General features: G+C 41.7%; 1 protein-coding gene across 5 annotated transcripts in view; it reads left to right on the top strand.

Moving 5' to 3' along the window:
* Positions 1 to 19,404, top strand: part of znf609a (zinc finger protein 609a) — a 180,762-nt gene that overhangs the window by 64,565 nt on the left and 96,793 nt on the right. The window contains exon 1 of one of the 5 annotated variants that reach the window (XM_005174214.5): positions 5,072 to 5,287. Within the exon in view, the coding sequence (XP_005174271.1) occupies positions 5,246 to 5,287 (42 nt within the window). The 5' untranslated portion in view covers positions 5,072 to 5,245. 5 annotated transcript variants of the gene reach the window in all.

Here is a 19,404-nt window from a genome sequence, read left to right as displayed (position 1 = left end):
AGTCCCTCACCTCTGCTCGTGTTCAAACCAAAAGATCGGCGCGGGTTTTCACACGGCAGGCTTTTACGTCCTTAATACATGTTGAGATCGAGTTTATCGACTTGATGAGGGAATATGTCTTGACAATCCACACAGACGTGACTCAGACTAATGCAACAAGTAAAATCCTACATGACTTCACGCTTTAACAGGCAGTCAAGCAGGTCGCACACCAGAAGCGCCGTGACACGGCGTGCACATGACAGTTTAAACTATCACACACCAGACGCACACATTCACATGATATTTAACATCAAACTAATCAGATGGCGCTCTGTGAAATATGAACTGCTTCGTGAATCGTGGCTGGGCGGCGTCAGTGTGTGTATAGAAACCTGTTTAGAATTCTAAAATCCATGGCGTGGTGCTGTGCGGCGCGTCGCCGAGAGGCGCTTCTGGTGTGCTTCCTGCTTCATACAGAGAGTGAACCCAAGCGCATTGGTGCCATTATAATGTATTAAATATATATATTTTTAAAAATCGCGATTTCTCGATTTCATTCAAAATTAAATCGTCTTAAAACGTAAATTCGAATTAATCGAAAAAAATCGGAAAAATCGCCCAGCCCTACCAACATGCAACATATTAATCGTAACATTGTCAAACATCTTAAATTGATTAAAAAGAACAATACATCATAAATATATGGAATAATATATACAAAGATTGATCAATAATAATAAGATTCTGAGTTAGTTTTGGCCAGAATGTGCATAACATAACATGCAAAACACTATATATCCACCTTAGGCTATATTCTACTACTGTAATTCCATTAAGAAAAGCTGGTGAATCAATGTTTTGTTTGTTAAGCAAGATTAATTTAGTTAGATAAAAGACTTGTAGCTTGTTACAGAAAGAGTGGAGGCTCCTTCCACACTGTTGCTCAAATCCAAACCTGTATGATCAGAGCGGGGGCAGCTGTGGTGTCACAGTTCTTGTCTCTGTAGCACCGAGTTCGCAACAAAAGCTCGCCTCGCCCCGTCATATTTAATGAATCTCACTGGTGGAAATCTGGAAGTTTTCCGGGAGACAGAACAATAAGATCGCGATCTTTTTTCAGTCATTCGTGCAGCTCTAGGATTGACTATATATATTGAAAAAACTGACATTGCAATATTTAGTTTTCGTCGTATTTCGTCTGCTGCAAACAGCCAACTTGCTTATTACGGAATCATATAGCGTGTTGTTAGGACTTTAGCGTGTTGTAACCTGCTCACCGAATGTTTACGCTCATAATATTTATATTACTTGCTAATTAATAACCTCATGTGGAACTCTGAATCTGCATCTCATTTCAGAGTCTGCTGCTGTCCACCAGAGGTTACATTTAGGTTACGGACACACACTTTGAGAGCCTTCCTGACTAAATGAATGAATGTAAATATTCTAAATTCCACCATCTGGCAACCCTGAGTGCTGTAATATAATTGGCTGAACTGGCAGTGGGCGGGTTAAAGGGACCAAAACAAAGACAGACGTTCTGGCACGTAAAGCACATTCTCAAAGCAGAACATCTGACTTCAGCATTGCTATTTAGACAGACAAGAATGTTCACTGAGCATGTTTCTGAATATCTGCACACATATTATGGTATTATTATGTTGTCAAAAACTCACACACTGCACCTTTAAACAATTCCCATGCCCATTCCTATTCAAAACCATTGTATTTATTTAATTTAAGTTCATAATCGTAATACTTCAATGACACAGATGAGCCTATAGCAGTCTATTAAATATGCTCTCCAGTGTCGTGATCCTGCTCTGGTGTTCAATCAGTGTCTGTGAAAGCCATCAGAGCAACTAGAAACAAAGCCCTTTCATGGCCGCCTTCCCCCTCCCTACTGCTCTCCTCCATCTTTCTCTCTTTCTCTCCCTCCGTCCGCATGCGTTCGCTCCGTTTCTGAGAGTCTGGGGGAAGGGAAGAGCGAGAGCAGCTGTCCTTCGCTGTCAGTGTGTGTGTGTGTGTGTGTATCCTCGTTTCTGTGCATGCATATTGACGAACACACACATGCGCACAGGGAGGGAAGGATCCAGGCTGCTTTGAGGAAATGCGGTTTTCAGCGCAGAGAAGATGTTCAGCTTTCTGTTCTTTGCCATTGATTGTGTGTATTTTAGTGTATGTGTGTGTGTGCCATGAGCATGTGCACGTTTTGCCAGGGTGGCGGCCATGTTTGCAGAGGGCACAGTCTGGAAAGGAGACATCTGTGGCCGGAAGTTGCTGAAAATGACTTCTATTATTACTGCAATACAATATAATAAACACAGAACAGCAATAATGACTGTTTTTGTATTAGCGTGAGGCTTAGGGTAGGGGTAGATGATAATAAAATATAATTTAATGGATAATTTAATTAATAATAGGACTAATAATCAATATAATTGGTGTTTACTTTAAGGGTTGAGTTTAGGTGTAGGGTAGGGTTAGACACTTTAAATAAATGTAATGGTTAATTTAATGAATAATGGAAATAATGCGCAATGCTAATAGTTTAGTCCAGTGATTTATATGCACCTTTTAAGTACAACCTAGCAAGTTAACTGTAAATGATTGATGTATGCTCATGGCCTGTATGCCATATCTAATGATGTTTGTTTTTTAGTACAACCTAGCAAGTTAGCTGTTGACCAATTTGTTGATGTTAAAAGTGTCCAGAACAGCAGTTTGTGTTGTAGCCTGTAAATAAAGTGTGAATAAACACTAAAATAAACCTGCGTTTGCTGTGAACATAGAAGGTGAGCATCTTCAGATTGGCTTGTCTAGGTGGGCTTGAATGAGTTTGGTGCTGGAAGCCCTGACCAATATGGCGGCGGTATTGACACATGCTCATGGCCTGTAATCGATATCTAATGTATATATCTATAGATTTTAAAGTAAAACCTAGCAAATTAACTGTAAAACAGCAGTTTGTGTTTGTAGGTTGGTTTTTAAATATAACCTAGCAAGTTAACTGTTAACCAATTTGTTGATGTTAAAAGTGTCCAGAACAGCAGTTTTGTTGTAGCCTTTAAATAAAGTGTGAATAAACACTAAAATAGACCTGCGCTTGCTGTAAACATCGGTTAGCATCTTCAGATTGGCTTTGGTCTTGTCTAAGTGTGGTTGAATGAGTTTTGTGCTTGAAGCCCTCACCAATATGGCGGCGGTATTGATGCATGCTTACGGATTTTATGCAATATCTAATGTATATGTCTATGGTTTTTAAATATAACCTAGCAAGTTAACTGTTAACCAATTTGTTGATGTTAAAAGTGTCCAGAACAGCAGTTTGTGTTGTAGCCTGTAAATAAAGTGTGAATAAACACTAAAATAGACCTGCGCTTGCTCTGAACATAGAAGGTGAGCATCTTCAGATTGGCTTGTCTAGGTGGGCTTGAATGAGTTTTGTGCTGGAAGCCCTGACCAATATGGCGGCGGTATTGACGCATGCTTAGGGCTTGTATGCGATATCTATTGTTTTTAAGTACAACCTAGCAATTTAACTGATAACCAATCTGTTGATGTTAAAAGTGTCCAGAACAGCAGTTTGTGTTGTAGCCTGTAAATAAAGTGTGAATAAACACTAAAATAGACCTGCGCTTGCTCTGAACATAGAAGGTGAGCATCTTCAGATTGGCTTGTCTAGGTGGGCTTGAATGAGTTTTGTGCTGGAAGCCCTGACCAATATGGCGGCGGTATTGACGCATGCTTAGGGCTTGTATGCGATATCTATTGTTTTTAAGTACAACCTAGCAATTTAACTGATAACCAATCTGTTGATGTTAAAAGTGTCCAGAACAGCCGTTTGTGTTTGTAGCCTGTAAATAAAGTGTGAATAAACAAAAAAATAGACCTGCGCTTGCTGTGAACATAAAAATCCAGCATTTTCAGATCAGCTTGTTTAAGTGTGCATGAATGAGTTTTGTGCTGGAAGCCCTGACCAATATGGCGGCGGTATTGACGCATGCTTATGGCCTGTAATCGATATCTAATGTAAATATCTATGGATTTTAAAGTACAACCTAGCAAATTAACTAAATCAGTAATTTGTGTTGTAGCCTTTAAATAAAGTGTGAATTAACACACAAAAATAGACCTGCGCTTGCTCTAAAAGTCCAGCATCTTCAGATTGGCTTTAATTTTGACTAAGTGTGGTTGAATGAGTTTGGTGCTGGAAGCCCTCACCAATATGGCGGCGGTATTGATGCATGCTTACGGCTTTTATGCAATATCTAATGTATATGTCTATGGTTTTAAATATAACCTAGCAAGTTAACTGTTAACCAATTTGTTGATGTTAAAAGGGTCCAGAACAGCAGTTTGTGTTGTAGCCTTTAAATAAAGTATGAATATACACCAAAATACACCTGCGTTTGCTCTGAACATAAAAATCCAGCATCTTCAGATTGGCTTTGGTCTTGTCTAAGTGTGCTTGAATGAATTTTGTGCTGGAAGCCCTGACCAATATGGCGGTGGTATTGACGCATGCTTACGGCTATCTATTATACTTATGGTTTTTAAATATAACCTAGCAAGTTAACTTTTAACCAATTTGTTGACGTTAAACGTGTCCAGAACAGCAGTTTGTGTTTGTAGCCTTTAAATAAAGCGTGAATAAACACTAAAATAGACCTGCGCTTGCTGTAAACACAACTGAAAGGGGCAGTACAGTGTGAAAGGAACCCATTCACTTCTTGTTTCAGAGGTCTGCAACCTCACTCTTTTTCATCCGTTCCCGAGTTGACAGCGGCCAGGAAGCCTGTACTCCATTAAAACAAAGCTTTCCCAGTTGGGAGAGCAGAGGAGGGGAGGTCTGTCTTTTCCTGGAATGTCTCCTCGCTTTGGGTCTCCTGCTCCTCTTGGGCTTCATGTGTCTCTGAGAGCTTTCTGGCCGCACTGTAAATCCTTAGCTGGTGTTTACATGAGCGTCGGCGCTGACCTTTTCTCATCTCATTTCTTTCCCTGTCTCTCACATTTGCGTTTTCTCTCTCTCTCTTTCTCTCTCGCGTTCTGTAGTTCCTCCCCTTTCTCTCACCCCTCATGTAAGTTTGGCACAGCGTCTCGGCTCTTGAACAGAGAGGCTGTTAAACTTGCTCACCGCACAATTTGTGAACGCAGCCCCTGGGTATTTTAGGCCCCTGGGCTAGCGAGCCAGGAAACGCCCATGCTGTCCTGTCTATGGCTGAAACCCAGAGAAAAGGACTCGTCTGAGCTGCAGCTATGAATGCAAAGGACATCCAGACAACAAACCCCGCCAGCTAGGAGGGTAAGAACTCCAGACAGAAAGCTGAAGCGTTTGGAAAATGGCCTGGTTTGACTTCTATTTGGGTTTACAAATAGGCATAACCGTTTTTGGAAGACAAACAGAGCTTTTTATATAGCTTGAAGTGTCTATCTTCATCAGGGGTGTCTAAGTTTGTCAGTTTTTCGTTGTTGTTTTGGGCTTTTTACTGTTGTCCTCTGTGAAAATGTCCTACATCATAAAAAATACTGGCTTCCAAACCATTCCTTTGTCGTCTCAAAACATATGGATTACGTTAACGAATTGAAATGGATTTAACTTAAAATAGTTAAGTTGTCTCGAAAACAACTGAAGAATTGTGTCATCTCAACTAGGGTTGGGCGATGTCTACTAATTTGCCATCGTACGATGTCTAAATTGAAACATCGCGATGGACGATGGCTTGACTGAGTGCGCGTGACGTGTCTGAAGAGAGAGGAGAGATCCGGGAGTGAGAGGGGTGCGTGACTTATTTGTGGACTTGGATGGAGACGTGCGATTCCCTGGAGATTATCACTCGTTTGCGGGCATTTTGAGTCACGCAAATGCATAGAGACAGTGGCGAAGCGGACAGGCCCGCAGTGATTAGGGGGCCCCGCGTCGTCGCGATTTTTAATAATTGAAAATCCAGCAACCGCAATAATCAAACTCTTGGGAACAAATGTGGTCAGAACCAAAGTTCACAGGTCTGTGTTCTCTAAACACCTCTCAAGCGGTGGACTACTTCATTCTGATTGCTTGCCGCCGAACCGCGTCATATCATAGCTCAAAGTTGACTTGATTTGATCTCTCCTTGACGCTCACACCGGAGAAGACGCGTCGCGCTGTTTCTCGCCGCCGGTTCTTATTGAAAATGAATGACTTCTGGCTACTTTGGCGCTCTCGCCGCTTTCGGTTAGTGATCGCTCCTTAGTTTGTGAAGGCTTCTCCACATTGTCGCTCCACCCCGCCTGCCTTCCCCGCTCCTTAATATGTGATCGCTCCTTAATTTGTGATCGCGTCACCAACCCCCCCACCTCATCATCAGGGGGGCCCGTCAGTGATCCCTGCAGGGGGGCCTCTGCATTTTGCGCTACGCCACTGCATAGAGACTCCTGGAACTTCCGAAACTTGGGATGTCTGAATATCACGTTTAATAGCTATAGTGAGACGCGATGCGGCGGTACATCCGTGATAAACTCTCCGACGTGCACTGCTCTCTGGAGCTCAGAGGAGCGCATGACAGTGTGTGTGGCTGTGTCTATTTGTGTGGTCACGTGATGTGCGTTGCCTAGAAATGCTAGGTAAAACACGGTATGGATGAAGATCATTTTCGTTCTAAAATGCCGTTTTAACATTAAGACGTATTCGTGTAAACGGGGCCTGTGTGTGTATTTTTCGTGAGCTGGTTTGCAACGGGGGCAGGGCGGAGGATCGGTGATGCCGGCTCAGCATCGTGTTGTCTATTGGCCATCGCGATGGACGATGGCACCATCTATCGGCCCAACCCTGATCCAAACTTATTTCAAAAAAGTAGTTTGAACAAGTCTTGTTGTGTATGGTGTGAGAGAAAACATGAAGGTAAACACGGTTGCAAATATTTAATTAATGCGAGCGATTTATGTTAGTTGTTGAACTTTTATCTTCATATAGTGCTATATATTTTATTAAATAATTTTTTTTTTTCCTCCATGACTTGTCGAACTTGTACGTCTGATTTATACTACGGTGCAGCCTTCTCGCTTGCATAGCCTTTGCTGATGCTGACGCCAATGTTAATGCACACCTGAAAAAATGTAACTACACGTCATAAGTACGAATAACGCGAGCTCTGTGATTGGTCGTCTTGCTAGCTGTGATGAGCATGGGCGGTGCTGAGAGTTGCAAGCCCGATGGAGTGAGTGTTTACAAATTGTCGAGTCTTGTGAAAAATAGGGTTGGGCGATGTCGACCAGTTTGGCATCTTAACAATGTCTAATGTGAAACATCGCGATGGACGATGGCACCATCTATCGGCCCAACCCTAATCCCAACTCATTTCAAAAAAGTAGTTTGAACAAGCAGCGGAAGTCTTGTTGTGTATGGTGTGAGAGAAAACATGAAGGTAAACACGGTTGCTAATATTTAATTAATGCGAGCGATTTATGTTAGTTGTTGAACTTTTATCTTCATATAGTGCTATATATCTTATATTAAATTACTTTTTTTTTCTCTGTGACTTGTACGTCTGATTTATACTATGGTGCAGCCTTCTCGCTTGCATAGCCTTTGCTGATGCTGACGCCAAAGTTAATGCACACCTGAAAATTGTAACTACACGTCGCAAGTACGAATAACGCGAGCTCTGTGATTGGTCGGCTTGCTAGCTGTGATGAGCATGGGCGGTGCTGAGAGTTGCAAGCCCGATGAAGTGAGTGTTTACAAATTGTTGAGTCTTGTGAAAAATACGGTTGGGTGATGTCGACCAGTTTGGCATCGTAACGATGTCTAATGTAAAAACATCGCGATGGACGATGGCATCGTCGTCAAAGGCGGAGGTGGATTAATTATTTATAAATAATTAATTAATTCATGACTAATAAATGACTTGTAGCCCACCATTTCAACTAGCTGACCTGCATGGTCTTCGTTTTACCCATAAACTAATCATAAATAAATAAAGATAAGTTACACACACACACAAATGAGCACCTGTCGATCACTTTTACAGTAGGACTCTGGCATGAATAGGCAGAGTGATCTGTGTCGGTATAATGGCGTCCACAAACTTGGTTTCATATCATAATCCTAATTCTCATTTTAGCCAGAATCGTGCCGCTCTACTTTAGTGTGAATCGAGATCTACACCGCCGCACGCCCTTGATAACCCTGTGTGATGTCTGTCCTCGTGGGCTCCACTTTGCACGCTTGCATCAGAGCAGACGGCGGTCTGTAAATGGGTCAAGACAGAAGAACTCTGTGAGTCAGTCCATTGATTGTGCTGAAAGGAGAACATGAGCATATCTGTTTCATGCTCAACGGCTTTGTGTGAGCCACTCCCCTCTCCGTTACACACACTGCTCTTGTGTGTGTGTGTGTGTGTAAACAGCGTGGTGTTAACCGAGGTCAGGCCTGCACAAAACCACAATGTTTTATTCATCTGTTTACCTCGCTGCAATCCAGCCGCTGCAGGCCCGATCCAGCCTCACCACAGGCCGTCACACGCTCAGCCCACTGCAGTGCATGCAAACCCAGGCAAGAGGGCTGTGCTGGCACCCCCGGGTTTCTTTTTCCGGCAAACAAAAAAGAGAGATCAGATAGATCAGCTTCATGTGTTTATTTTGTTGCTCTCTGCTTCGTGTGAAAGTCCATTCATGCACAGAGCCAATCTTCAATTGGCATTTATGCAAGCCGTAACCAGCTTCACCTCACATGTTCTGTAAATATCTTGGAGCTCGTCCTGCATGTTGACTTCCGTCCTCTTTGTGTGTTCGGTGTAGACATCAGATTATTTCTCGGAGAACAATCGGTGCCTTTTAGGAGGAGGATCTCGCACTTAATGCCCTGCTCAAACCGCAGCTATTTTTAACTAAACCCACAGCTGTGGAAGAGCTCGGCAAGCCGCTGGCTGGGGGCTTGTGGGTAGTCATCTCTTTACAATTCATTCTGGGAGCCTGAGATCACGAGCCTGCTTTCAGTCATACTCCTTCTTAAGGAAAGGCACATTCAGATTATCACCCCCGCGTTAAGCCATTGTTTGGTAACAGACTCTATGCTAATTGCCTGCTAATAAGCATGTGAACTGAAGCGGCGTTTTGAACTGACAGCTAAAAGTGCCGGCCGTGTTCTCATTTACAGCGCGAACACACACCTCACACTGATAATGAGCCGGGCTGGTGTCATATCTCGCTCTTGCTTCTGATGTATCGGTCCGCTTCACTGATTGACTGTGGAAAACTCTGCTTGCTCTCTCAGACAGGTACAGTGACAGGTGCGCTGTCAGGTTAACAGCCGCTGCACTGCCAGTCTGCCTGTCTTGCACATATATGCGTGCTTGCACATATATCTAATTCACATATTCGGATGGAAACATTTACTGAGATTATGGTCTGGTCTGAAACACTAAAAAAGAAAGGAAATAATCATAACTTAATCATTTTTCTAGGAAAAATGGCTGATCTTAAGGGGTGTTTGCTCTGATAGCGACTTCCAGCAACTTGATGTAATGTCCATGGAGTGATTTATGCACATGATGTGTTATATTAAATTAAACTGGTTACGTGGCGGACATTGCGCTCTGTCGCTCTCATTAACATGTTTGAAGGGTCACGAAACACCAGAACACATGTGTTGAGCTGTTGGTAGTGGTATATGTGTCCCACACTGCTAAAAACACTATTAGGACACCTATATTTCACTAAAAAGTGTAAATTGGTTGTTTTTGCGTTATTTCAAGCAAATTCGTACTTCCGGTTTGAAACGAATGTTTGAAGCTGCGTCACGGTCATGACATAATAGCGTGTATTCCAGCGTGCAGACTGGACGTCTGAGCCAGAGTGTGTCTTATTACGTCTTACACACATTAATGCATGAGTAAGACTTGGTTCAAACCAATCAGCGCGCTCTATTGAGCAACTTCATTAATATTCATTACTGTCACAGTGTTTAGACGACAGAGACGCCACGTTGTGTTGGCAAAACAAGCGTGAAGTGTTGCTTTTATAGTTTGCTGCAGTGAAGTTTTGTTTTCATTTTCTCTCTGTGAGAGCTCAGCTGGAGTCACGTGTGGATTAACAGTGTACGCGACGCTCGACAACAATAACTTACGTGTCTAAGGAGGATTATTGTTTACCTGAGAGCTGTTCTCATCTGCAAACGCTGAGATCTGGATTTGCTTTAGTCTCCTCTTAATAAAGACGCGGCTCTAGTTGCTGGTGATTGTCCTGTCTCTACAGATTTGGTAAGTGAGCGGCCAGTGCTCTTTGTTTATTCAGTTTGTTCGTATTGAACTAAGTTAACTATTGCACCGACTGTAAACATGTTAGCACCACAACCAAACTTTAACCTCGTGTAGGATTTTCACCGCATTTAGTGACCGGAATAACACACGCGGCTTTCTGACGCTACCTGCCGTGTGCATCTAAGTTTCCGGGAAATGCAGAGTTTTTTTTTCTCTCATTCGCCGTGCGGTATCAAACATTGCATGAAAAATACACGCTTAGAGCAGCTCCTCGAATCAAATATCTAGTTTGTCGCGAGGGGCATGAATGAATTCCCTGAATGAAAGAGCCAAACTGCAGTTAAAGTCCAACATTTAATAATTTGGCATATAGTTCGACTACAGATGTCCATGTAAACACAGTCACTTTGTCCCCTGTGTGTGTGTGTGTGTGTGTGTTTTGACTCGGAAACTCGCGCGCGCCCAAATAGACAGTCCCACACCATCCCACTCTAGTTCCTCCGACACTCCCCCCTAAACAGAGCTGGACACGCCCACTTTTCTGACTTTTTCCAAAGTAAAGGTGTGAAAACACCCTGCTGAAACGAGCGGGTTTCATGGCCCTTTAAATACTTGTGCTACAAGACAATCTCAAAGCTTTTTAGTCCTCGTGCATGCGATCTAAGCTTTGGAGCTCTGCTGAAGTCTGTTCTGAAAGCGTCAAACTTGACGTCATTCTCTACGGCTTTTAATGATGTGCAACTCTCATTGACCGGTGAATCTGATCTACCTGCTTACACTGCAGACACGAGAACACAGATCCCATTTATAGCTATACCTGTCAACATTGGGACGTTCACACGCTTGTTGTTAAAGTTACTGGAGACTCGAACAAGCTCAGATGGTTCAAGCAGCAGCTCCAGTTCTAGAGATGAAGATATGATTATTGTTCAGCAGTGCAGTAAGCAGCTCCACGTTCATATCAACTCTGGGGATCTTCTTCAGTGTGCGCTCGCATTGACAGTTTTGCGCTTGAGCGCCTCCAAGGGCTGTTTACTGTAACTTCAGCAGCTCCGTGCACAAGAACAAAAGTGCCGATCTGAATGGTGGAGGAGGTTTATTGTGGCGCGTCAAAAAAAAAAAACGAGTATGAGGCGTTTTTTTTTAAATTCACTTTTGCGCCTGGCGTTTTGCGAGTTGGTGTGCACAATCACATTGACGCCACATTGGAAACGTCGACGGAAAACGTCTCAGTGTGCACAGGCCTTTAGAGTACCAATCAAATATGTTTGACCCGAATGAATATAGCAAAGGACAAAACCAGAAAGCATGGGAAGTCGTGTCTTCTGTCACTTTGCACCTGTCACATAATGGTGATGCGGAGGGAAAAATCATATGCACCTTGGCTTTAGTATGATGTAACCGATGGATAACCATAAATTGGACCAATTGAAGTCTACTGGTCACTGAACAGGACCGTATCATCTCCAGGCATTTATCCCATGTGTCTGCTGAAATTTCAGCCCCTAAATCTTTCTCCCAGACAGCTTTGAACCTTTCCGTGGGAGCTGCGCTATAGATATCAAGTACATTTGTATTTATTAATAATTAAATTAATTTCAAAGTAAAGTAATAATATTGCCTGATATGAGCATATTCATTTGTTTTATTTACCATACACTTTGTAAAGTAATATTCTCCGTCTAATAATAGATCTATGATATAAGAGAGATGTGCTTTGTTTATCAAATAAAGTGTATCTAATTGGATTTACATTGTTGACATTTAAAGAAGTTGAACAGGTATTACTTTTCATTTCATATATTAAGATTTTAGTGATGATACTCCCAAAATAATTCCGCATAAATCTGTAGATTGTTTACAAAATTCTCAGCAGGAATAGCAAAAAACTGTCTGCAGATTCAGTCTGGCCCTACTTACTAGTAATCAAACACACAGCTCGGGTTTTTAGTCTCGAGCATTTCTCCAGCCTTTTCTCCAGGTGTGTGTATGCGAGTGAGCCGGGAAGAAGAACGGTGAAGAGAAAACAACCGAGTCATGCCTTTTTTATGTCGTGTGTTAAAAATGCATCAGGCATAAATGTTTAAAGGCAGGTGCCGGTTCAGTTCAGGCTCTCAGCTCATCTCTCCTGACAGGACCCAAACTTCACCGCCAGACAAAGCCAAAGTTTTCAGAAAGACTGTATGAATTCTCCAGAGATGTGGAAGGGCTTTGTTTAGACGCCTTTTTCCTCTTCTCTTTTTTTCCCCTGTTTACTTTTACACATAATTTGGGCTTATTTAAAAGTCTTTTTCTGCCCTTTTTCCTCTGTGTAATAAACAGTACACATAGGCCCTGTTCTAACTAATGTGTTTTAGTTTGAAAACACATTTATTTTGCTACGGTTACGCCATCCGTCCACACTACACCGGAATTTTCGAGTGCCGAAAACGGAGCGTTTTGGAAACGCTGGAGAGGCTGTTTTCATCCTAAAACGCTGCTGCTCCGTCTCAGTGTGGATTCGGGAAAACGGCGACATCTGAAAACGGAGGCGGGGCTGCTGAGATTCGCTAGCTGATTGGGGCTTTTGTGTCATTGCGTATCCTTCTCTTATTCGTCAAGCCTCTGTCACATGACTATAACACATGGCTTTAACACTACCGGAAGACAGCAGACCAGCCTTCACTTCAACATGGACACAGAAATGGGAGTGTTGTTTGCACTATTGTGTGTTTTAGGCGCCGTTGTGCAGTTATTCATTTGTTACGTTTAGTAACTCGACCCCGTCTGTCCACAACAATACCTCTCTTGCTTTCTTTGCCATCGTGTTCATTGTTCATCTGTTGTTTGTTGACTAACAATAACCAAATGCTGAGCGAGACGCATGCTTCCTGTTTATACTAGAACGCGCATGCCCAGAGTGCGCGAATGGTCACTATACATTTTTGGTGGCGTAGTGTGGATGGAGATATGTTCAGAAATGCTAGTGTGGACGCGGATCGTTTTTGATCTAAAACGCTGTTTTAAAAATAAAACGCACTCGTGTAAACAGGGCCTAAATCAACTTTAGGCCCCGTTTACACTAATGCGTTTTAGTTTGAAAACGCATAAGTTTTGCTACGGTTACGCCAACCGTCCACACTACGCCGGAGTTCTCAAGCGCCGAAAACGGATCGTTTCGAAAACGCTGGAGAGGCCGTTTTCATTCTAAAACGCTGCTGCTCCGTCTCAGTGTGGATGATGGAAAACGGAGAAATCTGAAAACGGAGGCGGGGCTGCAGACGTTCGCCTCTCTGATTGGGGCTTTTTCTGAATATTAAGTAGCCTAACACGCACAGTTCAGTCCTGCATCTTCTCCGTGTAAGTTCAGACTTCGCAAGTTTGATCAAGGCTGCATCTCTTCTTCTCAGTTTGATATGGAAAAGCAGACTATATCGAGGACACGGGTAAATCTTCAAAGGGAACAGTGTACTTTATAACTTCATTCACATCACCCTGGCTTCGTTGTTTCACTTTCTCAACAATAAAATGTAAACATGATTTAAGGAACTGCCTATTTTCATTTTAATATTAGCAACTTAGACAGCAGAAATGTTGAGGCGTCGTGCTGCATAAGATGAGCGTCATCTTCACTGTCTGGATATTTATAACAAAACGGAGTTGATAACAACTACCTCCTTTCAATTTCAGTGAAAATACGAAACACACCCTCTCTTTTGCTGAGTATCAGTTTTAAGAATTGATAATGGCCATTTAAAAAGTATAACATACAATAAGTTTATACATTATAGGAAATAAAGGCAAGCGATCAGTCAATATACAGAATGTAGGCTACGTGGTTTCATTAATCATTAACTTATCTTTGCGCTCAGCCAAAACACGTTACCTGAGAACAAGTAATAGATTCCAATGCCCAAAGTCAGGGAATATGTCGTTAGATAAAGACAACAAGATAAATGAAATATCCCGTTTAATAAATATAGTGAGATTAGATCCAGCGGGAGATGCTTGATGAGAAGTCCGACTAGCACAGCTCTCAACTGGGTAGATGGGCGCAGCGCTTGCCCGAGAGCGTCTGTGTGGTCACGTGATGTGCGTTTTCAGCGTTTTGGTGTGGACGGAGAGCAGTTCAGAAACGCTGGGTAAAACGCGAGTGTGGACGCGGATCGTTTTCATTCTAAAACGCCGTTTTAAAACTAAAACGTACTAGTGTAAACGGGGCCTTAGTGGCCTTGTCTTTCTCTAAGGTCAGACACTTATTTTGTCTCTATGCAAATGCATATAATGCAAATTAACAGGTCACCCACTCTTAACACCTCACTGAATGAGCCCTGAATGGTAAATCAACCTTATAGAGCATTTCAATGTGGTGATGTCTCTGGCTCAATAACATTTCCCGCTTGTTATTAAACTTCATATCTGTAACAAAACGCAATTTAATCATTACTTACATTTATTTTATTTTAGTTTACTTGTTAACAGGGTCAATGCACATTGATAAACATTACTGTAAAATGTGCCAGAAGTAGCCAAGAATGGCTATTTTTCATCTGTAGACCCCTTACAGAATGATTAAAAGTCACACCTAAAACAGAAGCACAGCATTAAACATTAAATACACTTTCATATATAAAATACAGTAAAAAAAAGTAAACAAAACAAGAGCAGACTGGTGGCAGCAGAAGAGGATAAAAAGCCAAAGACAACAGTACAAACGCGTCAAGAATACAGTAATAATGCTGACATGCTGATTTGCCAATTACGAATTTTTAACGTGAGATTGAAAAGAACAAAAAGTGCATGATCTTCTAATTGTTGGTGGGATGGAGTTACAATCTCTAGCAGCTCTCATTGAAAATACAGACTGACTGAATTGAATATTTTTGAGAGGAATAATGCAGTCCTCTTTCACCTCCTCTAGTAGTTCGGTGAGCAGTCGTTCTAATATTTACAATCTGATTTAATGGTAAAGTCTTAAACATTAAACAGATGTGTACATATTTAAATGAATTTTCCCAACTAAGCAGGTTGTATTTCTTTACTATTGAACAATGGTGAAATTGAACTGATTTCCTATCAAGCGTTTTTATAGATTGTTTATGTAATGATTCAAGTGGCTTCAAAGTAGTAATGCTAGCTTGGGACCAAGTGGTTAAACAGTAAGTGATGTAAGAAATGATCATGGAGTGATAATAGGGCAGCGTCACATGACATCTGATCACGAATAAATCTAAAATTTGCTAAACTAAATCTGACCCGGTTACAAACCTTGTTAATGTAAAAACAGCCATCATAACATTATCAACATGTGGCTTTTTATGGATTCTCTGAAGCTGTAGAAGTTAAAAGTTAAGCAGGACATATGTTGGGACCATTGTTTTTGTTTACATCCCTCAAAATGGTCTATAGTGCTTGGAGAATAAACAGAATAAACATTTAATGACTTGACATGAACTAGTGGGTGGTCTGTCTGTCGAAAATTATGACGAAGATTTTTCGCCCACAAAATGAACACTGCATAGTAGTACATAGTTGATCACATTATTCTATGAAAGTATTGTTCATGAAGGAAGTGATGCGTCATTGTATTGCCAAAGTCCCTTTAAAGCAAGTAATTTCACATATTTGAAACTCCTCGGGCATTCGGTGAGGAAATGAGGAAACGTCAAATTCTCATTTGGAATCATTAAAATAAATAAACAACAGCCCTCTCATAAGTTTAGTTTGTAAATGTTCAAATCAAATAAAATCGGCATATTTTCAGGTTGCCTCAGCTAACGCACATGCGCACTTTAAAGGAACGAGATCACGACACCAACCAGTTCTGCACATGATCATCCTCTGGATGATGATCGTTTGATCATCGCTCTGGTCTTCAAAAGTAATTTAATACTAAATTAAGAGTAAAATAGTAATAGTAATTTAGAGTAAAAGAATCTCCTTCAGAAATGACAGTGACTCTTTGTTTACTTTGTTTACTAAGTGTCTTAAAGAACATACGTCGGCTCCGAGCTTCTCCCCCAGAGAAAAGTCAGTCTATAGCGATCGATGATTGGCTCCTGTGCTAGTAGGCGGGGCTTCATTTACCCTGCTGACCTTTACACCTTTCCCCATTCAAAACTATACGAGTGACGCATCTTGTGTATTCTAGAGTCTGGTATTGCTCAGTGATGCCATCTCTGTGGTCTAGCCCACGCACCGTTTTCTGCTATTCACTTCGTTGTTTTTCCGTTGTTTTGTCTTTTGACTTTCATATGTGTCAGAGTTGTTTTTGGGTGAATTGTGTCACTTGTGCCAGACCTTTGGTTAACCTGGTTGTTGCTCTGCATCTTGCAGTTGAAAGCATTGTTCTGATGCATTTACAGTTGAAAGCAGAAGTTTACATATACTCTAAAAAAAGGAACATCACCATTTTTAAAACATGTCTGATGGTAAATCAGACTAAACATTTGCTTTTTCAGGTGTGTTAGGATTACCTAAATGATTTACATTTGCTGAATGCCAGAATAATGAGAATTTGTTTTTGAGAATTGTCTATTAATTTCTAGATAGTTAAAAGTTTACTCACATTTCTTTGGTATTTTTTAGTTTTGCTTTTAAACTGTATAACTTTGGTCAAATGTTTTGGGTCTCCTTCCACAAGCTTCTCACAATAGTTTGCAGGAATTTTGGCCCATTCCTCATCACAGAATTGCTGTAACTGAGTCAGATTTACCCACACATTTTCTATAGGATTGAGATCAGGGCTTTGTGATGGCCACTCCAAAACGTTCACTCTGTTGTCCTTAAAGCACATTTGAACTAATTTGGCAGTGTGTTTAGGGTCATGGTCTGTTTGGAAGACCCATTTGTGGCCAAGTTGTAATGTCCTGGCTGATGTGTTGAGATGTTGCTTCAGTATTTCTCCATCATGTTCTGTCTTCATGATGCCATCTATGCTGTGAAGTGGACCAGTCCCTCCTGCAGCAGAACAGCCCCACAACATGATGCTGCCGCCCCCATACTGCACAGTTGGGATGGTGTTGCTAGGCTTGTTCCCCTTTGTCCTCCAGATGTAACACTGCTCATTATGGCCAAACAGTTCAATCTTAGCTCCATCAGAGCACAGGACTTGTCTCCACACATCAGTCTTTTCCCAGTATCATTCAGCTACTGGTAATCTGGCTTTGTTGTTGATTCTGGCTTGTTGATTCTCCATGTTGTCACACAAGGAAGCAGTGTGTTTGAGCTTTTCCTTCAATACTGCTCTACAGTTGTGCCTCACATTAACTCAAATGTTGTCAATTAGCCAATCAGAAATGTCCAAAACCTTGACATCATCATCTGAGCTTTTCCAGAGGCAGAATAATCTTATTGTGTGTAAACTTGACTTTCAAGAAAAGTCATAATACTTTCCCAAAACATATCTCTCTCGTTATTCTGCTATTAAGCACAACAAATGTGATAATTCTAACTTACCTAAAAGAGATAAGTTAACATTAACATCTGACTTTTAAAATAATAATGATGTGCTTTTTATACAGTGTATCTGCTGGTGAAAGCCTGAGAAAGAGCTTTCAGTACAAATGTGAAAACTCAACACATCTCCCCTGCAGTTCCTCAATGTTTCCTGCTCCTCTTACTTAATCGTCTTTGTAACCGTGGGCCCCTGAAGGTGGAGTCGGGCGGAGGAATGGAGGGATTTATGAGGTGTTAGCATGACGGGCCGCTGGCCTCCTGCGCGGTGTGTTGGAGAATGTCAAGCTCTCTGTGAACTGCGTCGCTGTGAGAGCTGTAGCACGCAGTGACTGATCCACTGAGGAATGTGTTTTCAGTTTATCTCCCAAACCTGCGTGTCCATGTAGTTCCTGCGCTTACACCCTCAACTGGGGAAACGTGCCACAGTCTTTCTGGAGGAAAACAACAAGTCAGTTACTCACACTCACGATAGTAAAAGTCAGCGTGACCAAGGCTACAGCTTTAAGAGAAATAGTTGTTGTAGTCTGAGTAAAGGCTTTAGTACACTGAAGTCTGAGATTTTTCTGTGTGCTTCTGAAAGATTCGTCATGCACTGAAACCTTGCAGCTAGGGCTGGGCGACTTGGCCTAAAATTAAAATCTCGATTCATTTAAAAAATTTTAACTCGATTACGATTAATGAACGACTATTTTATTTATTTATTTACTTATTTATTTACTTATTTGTTTATTTGTTGCCCTCATAGTTCACCGACAGCTTTTGTACCGTAAATATGAGAATTATTTCATGCAAAACTTATTTTTTTGCGTTTTATTTAGCCGTGCATAAATGTACAGCCTATCTCTCATTCCGTGTTGTTCAAAAAGCTCATTGTTGGTCCACAAAGCGAAACATATGCTTATTGGTTGAGAGAAAGCGAGTTTGAACCAATCTGGGCATGGAGGAGGGACAATGCATCAATGCATCATGTCTGGTTTGTCCGGAGACACAGTGACGAGCGTTTCTTTGTCAAGTCAGCGGTGTCAAAATTTGATGACGTACCCGCACTGATTCCGGAGCCTCTGAAAGTCCTTGAATGTAATGTTTTACAGCGCTGGAAAGCTGAGATTCTCTTCTTTATGCCAATCTGTGAATTGTATGGATCGGATCAGCGGATCAAAAGTTATTAAATATTTAAGAGCAATACTTATTTTTAGCCTCTGTCTTTAAACGCCTCGTGACTAAAAGTCCTACAAATGGACTTTTTCTTGCACCCGATAGCGTTAAAATGCTCTTGAAATGCCTTTAAATCACATGCAAATGATAAACGTCGACTCAGTTATGCTCATACTTTACAATGACTCCATGAATCTCATGTATTCTCAACTGTTGTGCTGATCAACTATAACCCCGAGTCCACAGTGCATATCCTGCGATGTGACTATAGTGAAGACACATTGCCATATCTATGCTGAAACCATATATTGTGCAGTCCGAGTGTAAATGTGATTGACTTAAAAAACTGGATGCATTCAGACGTTGAGCTTTGAGAACGGCACTGCGATGAAAAGCCTCCCTCTGTGCCCCTCAATCCATTCAGAGTCCCACATGATCGCCGTCAGCCTCCCCTTTCTGTCCTCAAACCCAGCCGGCGTCTCTTAACTCAGATCCTCCAGCTCTCCACTCCACCTCCTCAACAGCTTTATGCAGAGGATTAAACAAGGAGTGCTTTGGTTCCCACTCGGGGTAACTGTGCAGCCCCTGCAAC

The sequence above is a fragment of the Danio rerio genome, chromosome 25 (assembly GCF_049306965.1).
Source record: "Danio rerio strain Tuebingen ecotype United States chromosome 25, GRCz12tu, whole genome shotgun sequence".
Lineage (NCBI taxonomy): Eukaryota > Metazoa > Chordata > Actinopteri > Cypriniformes > Danionidae > Danio > Danio rerio.
The sequence above is the reverse complement of the archived record's forward strand: the minus strand, read 5'-3'. Positions and strand labels throughout refer to the sequence as shown.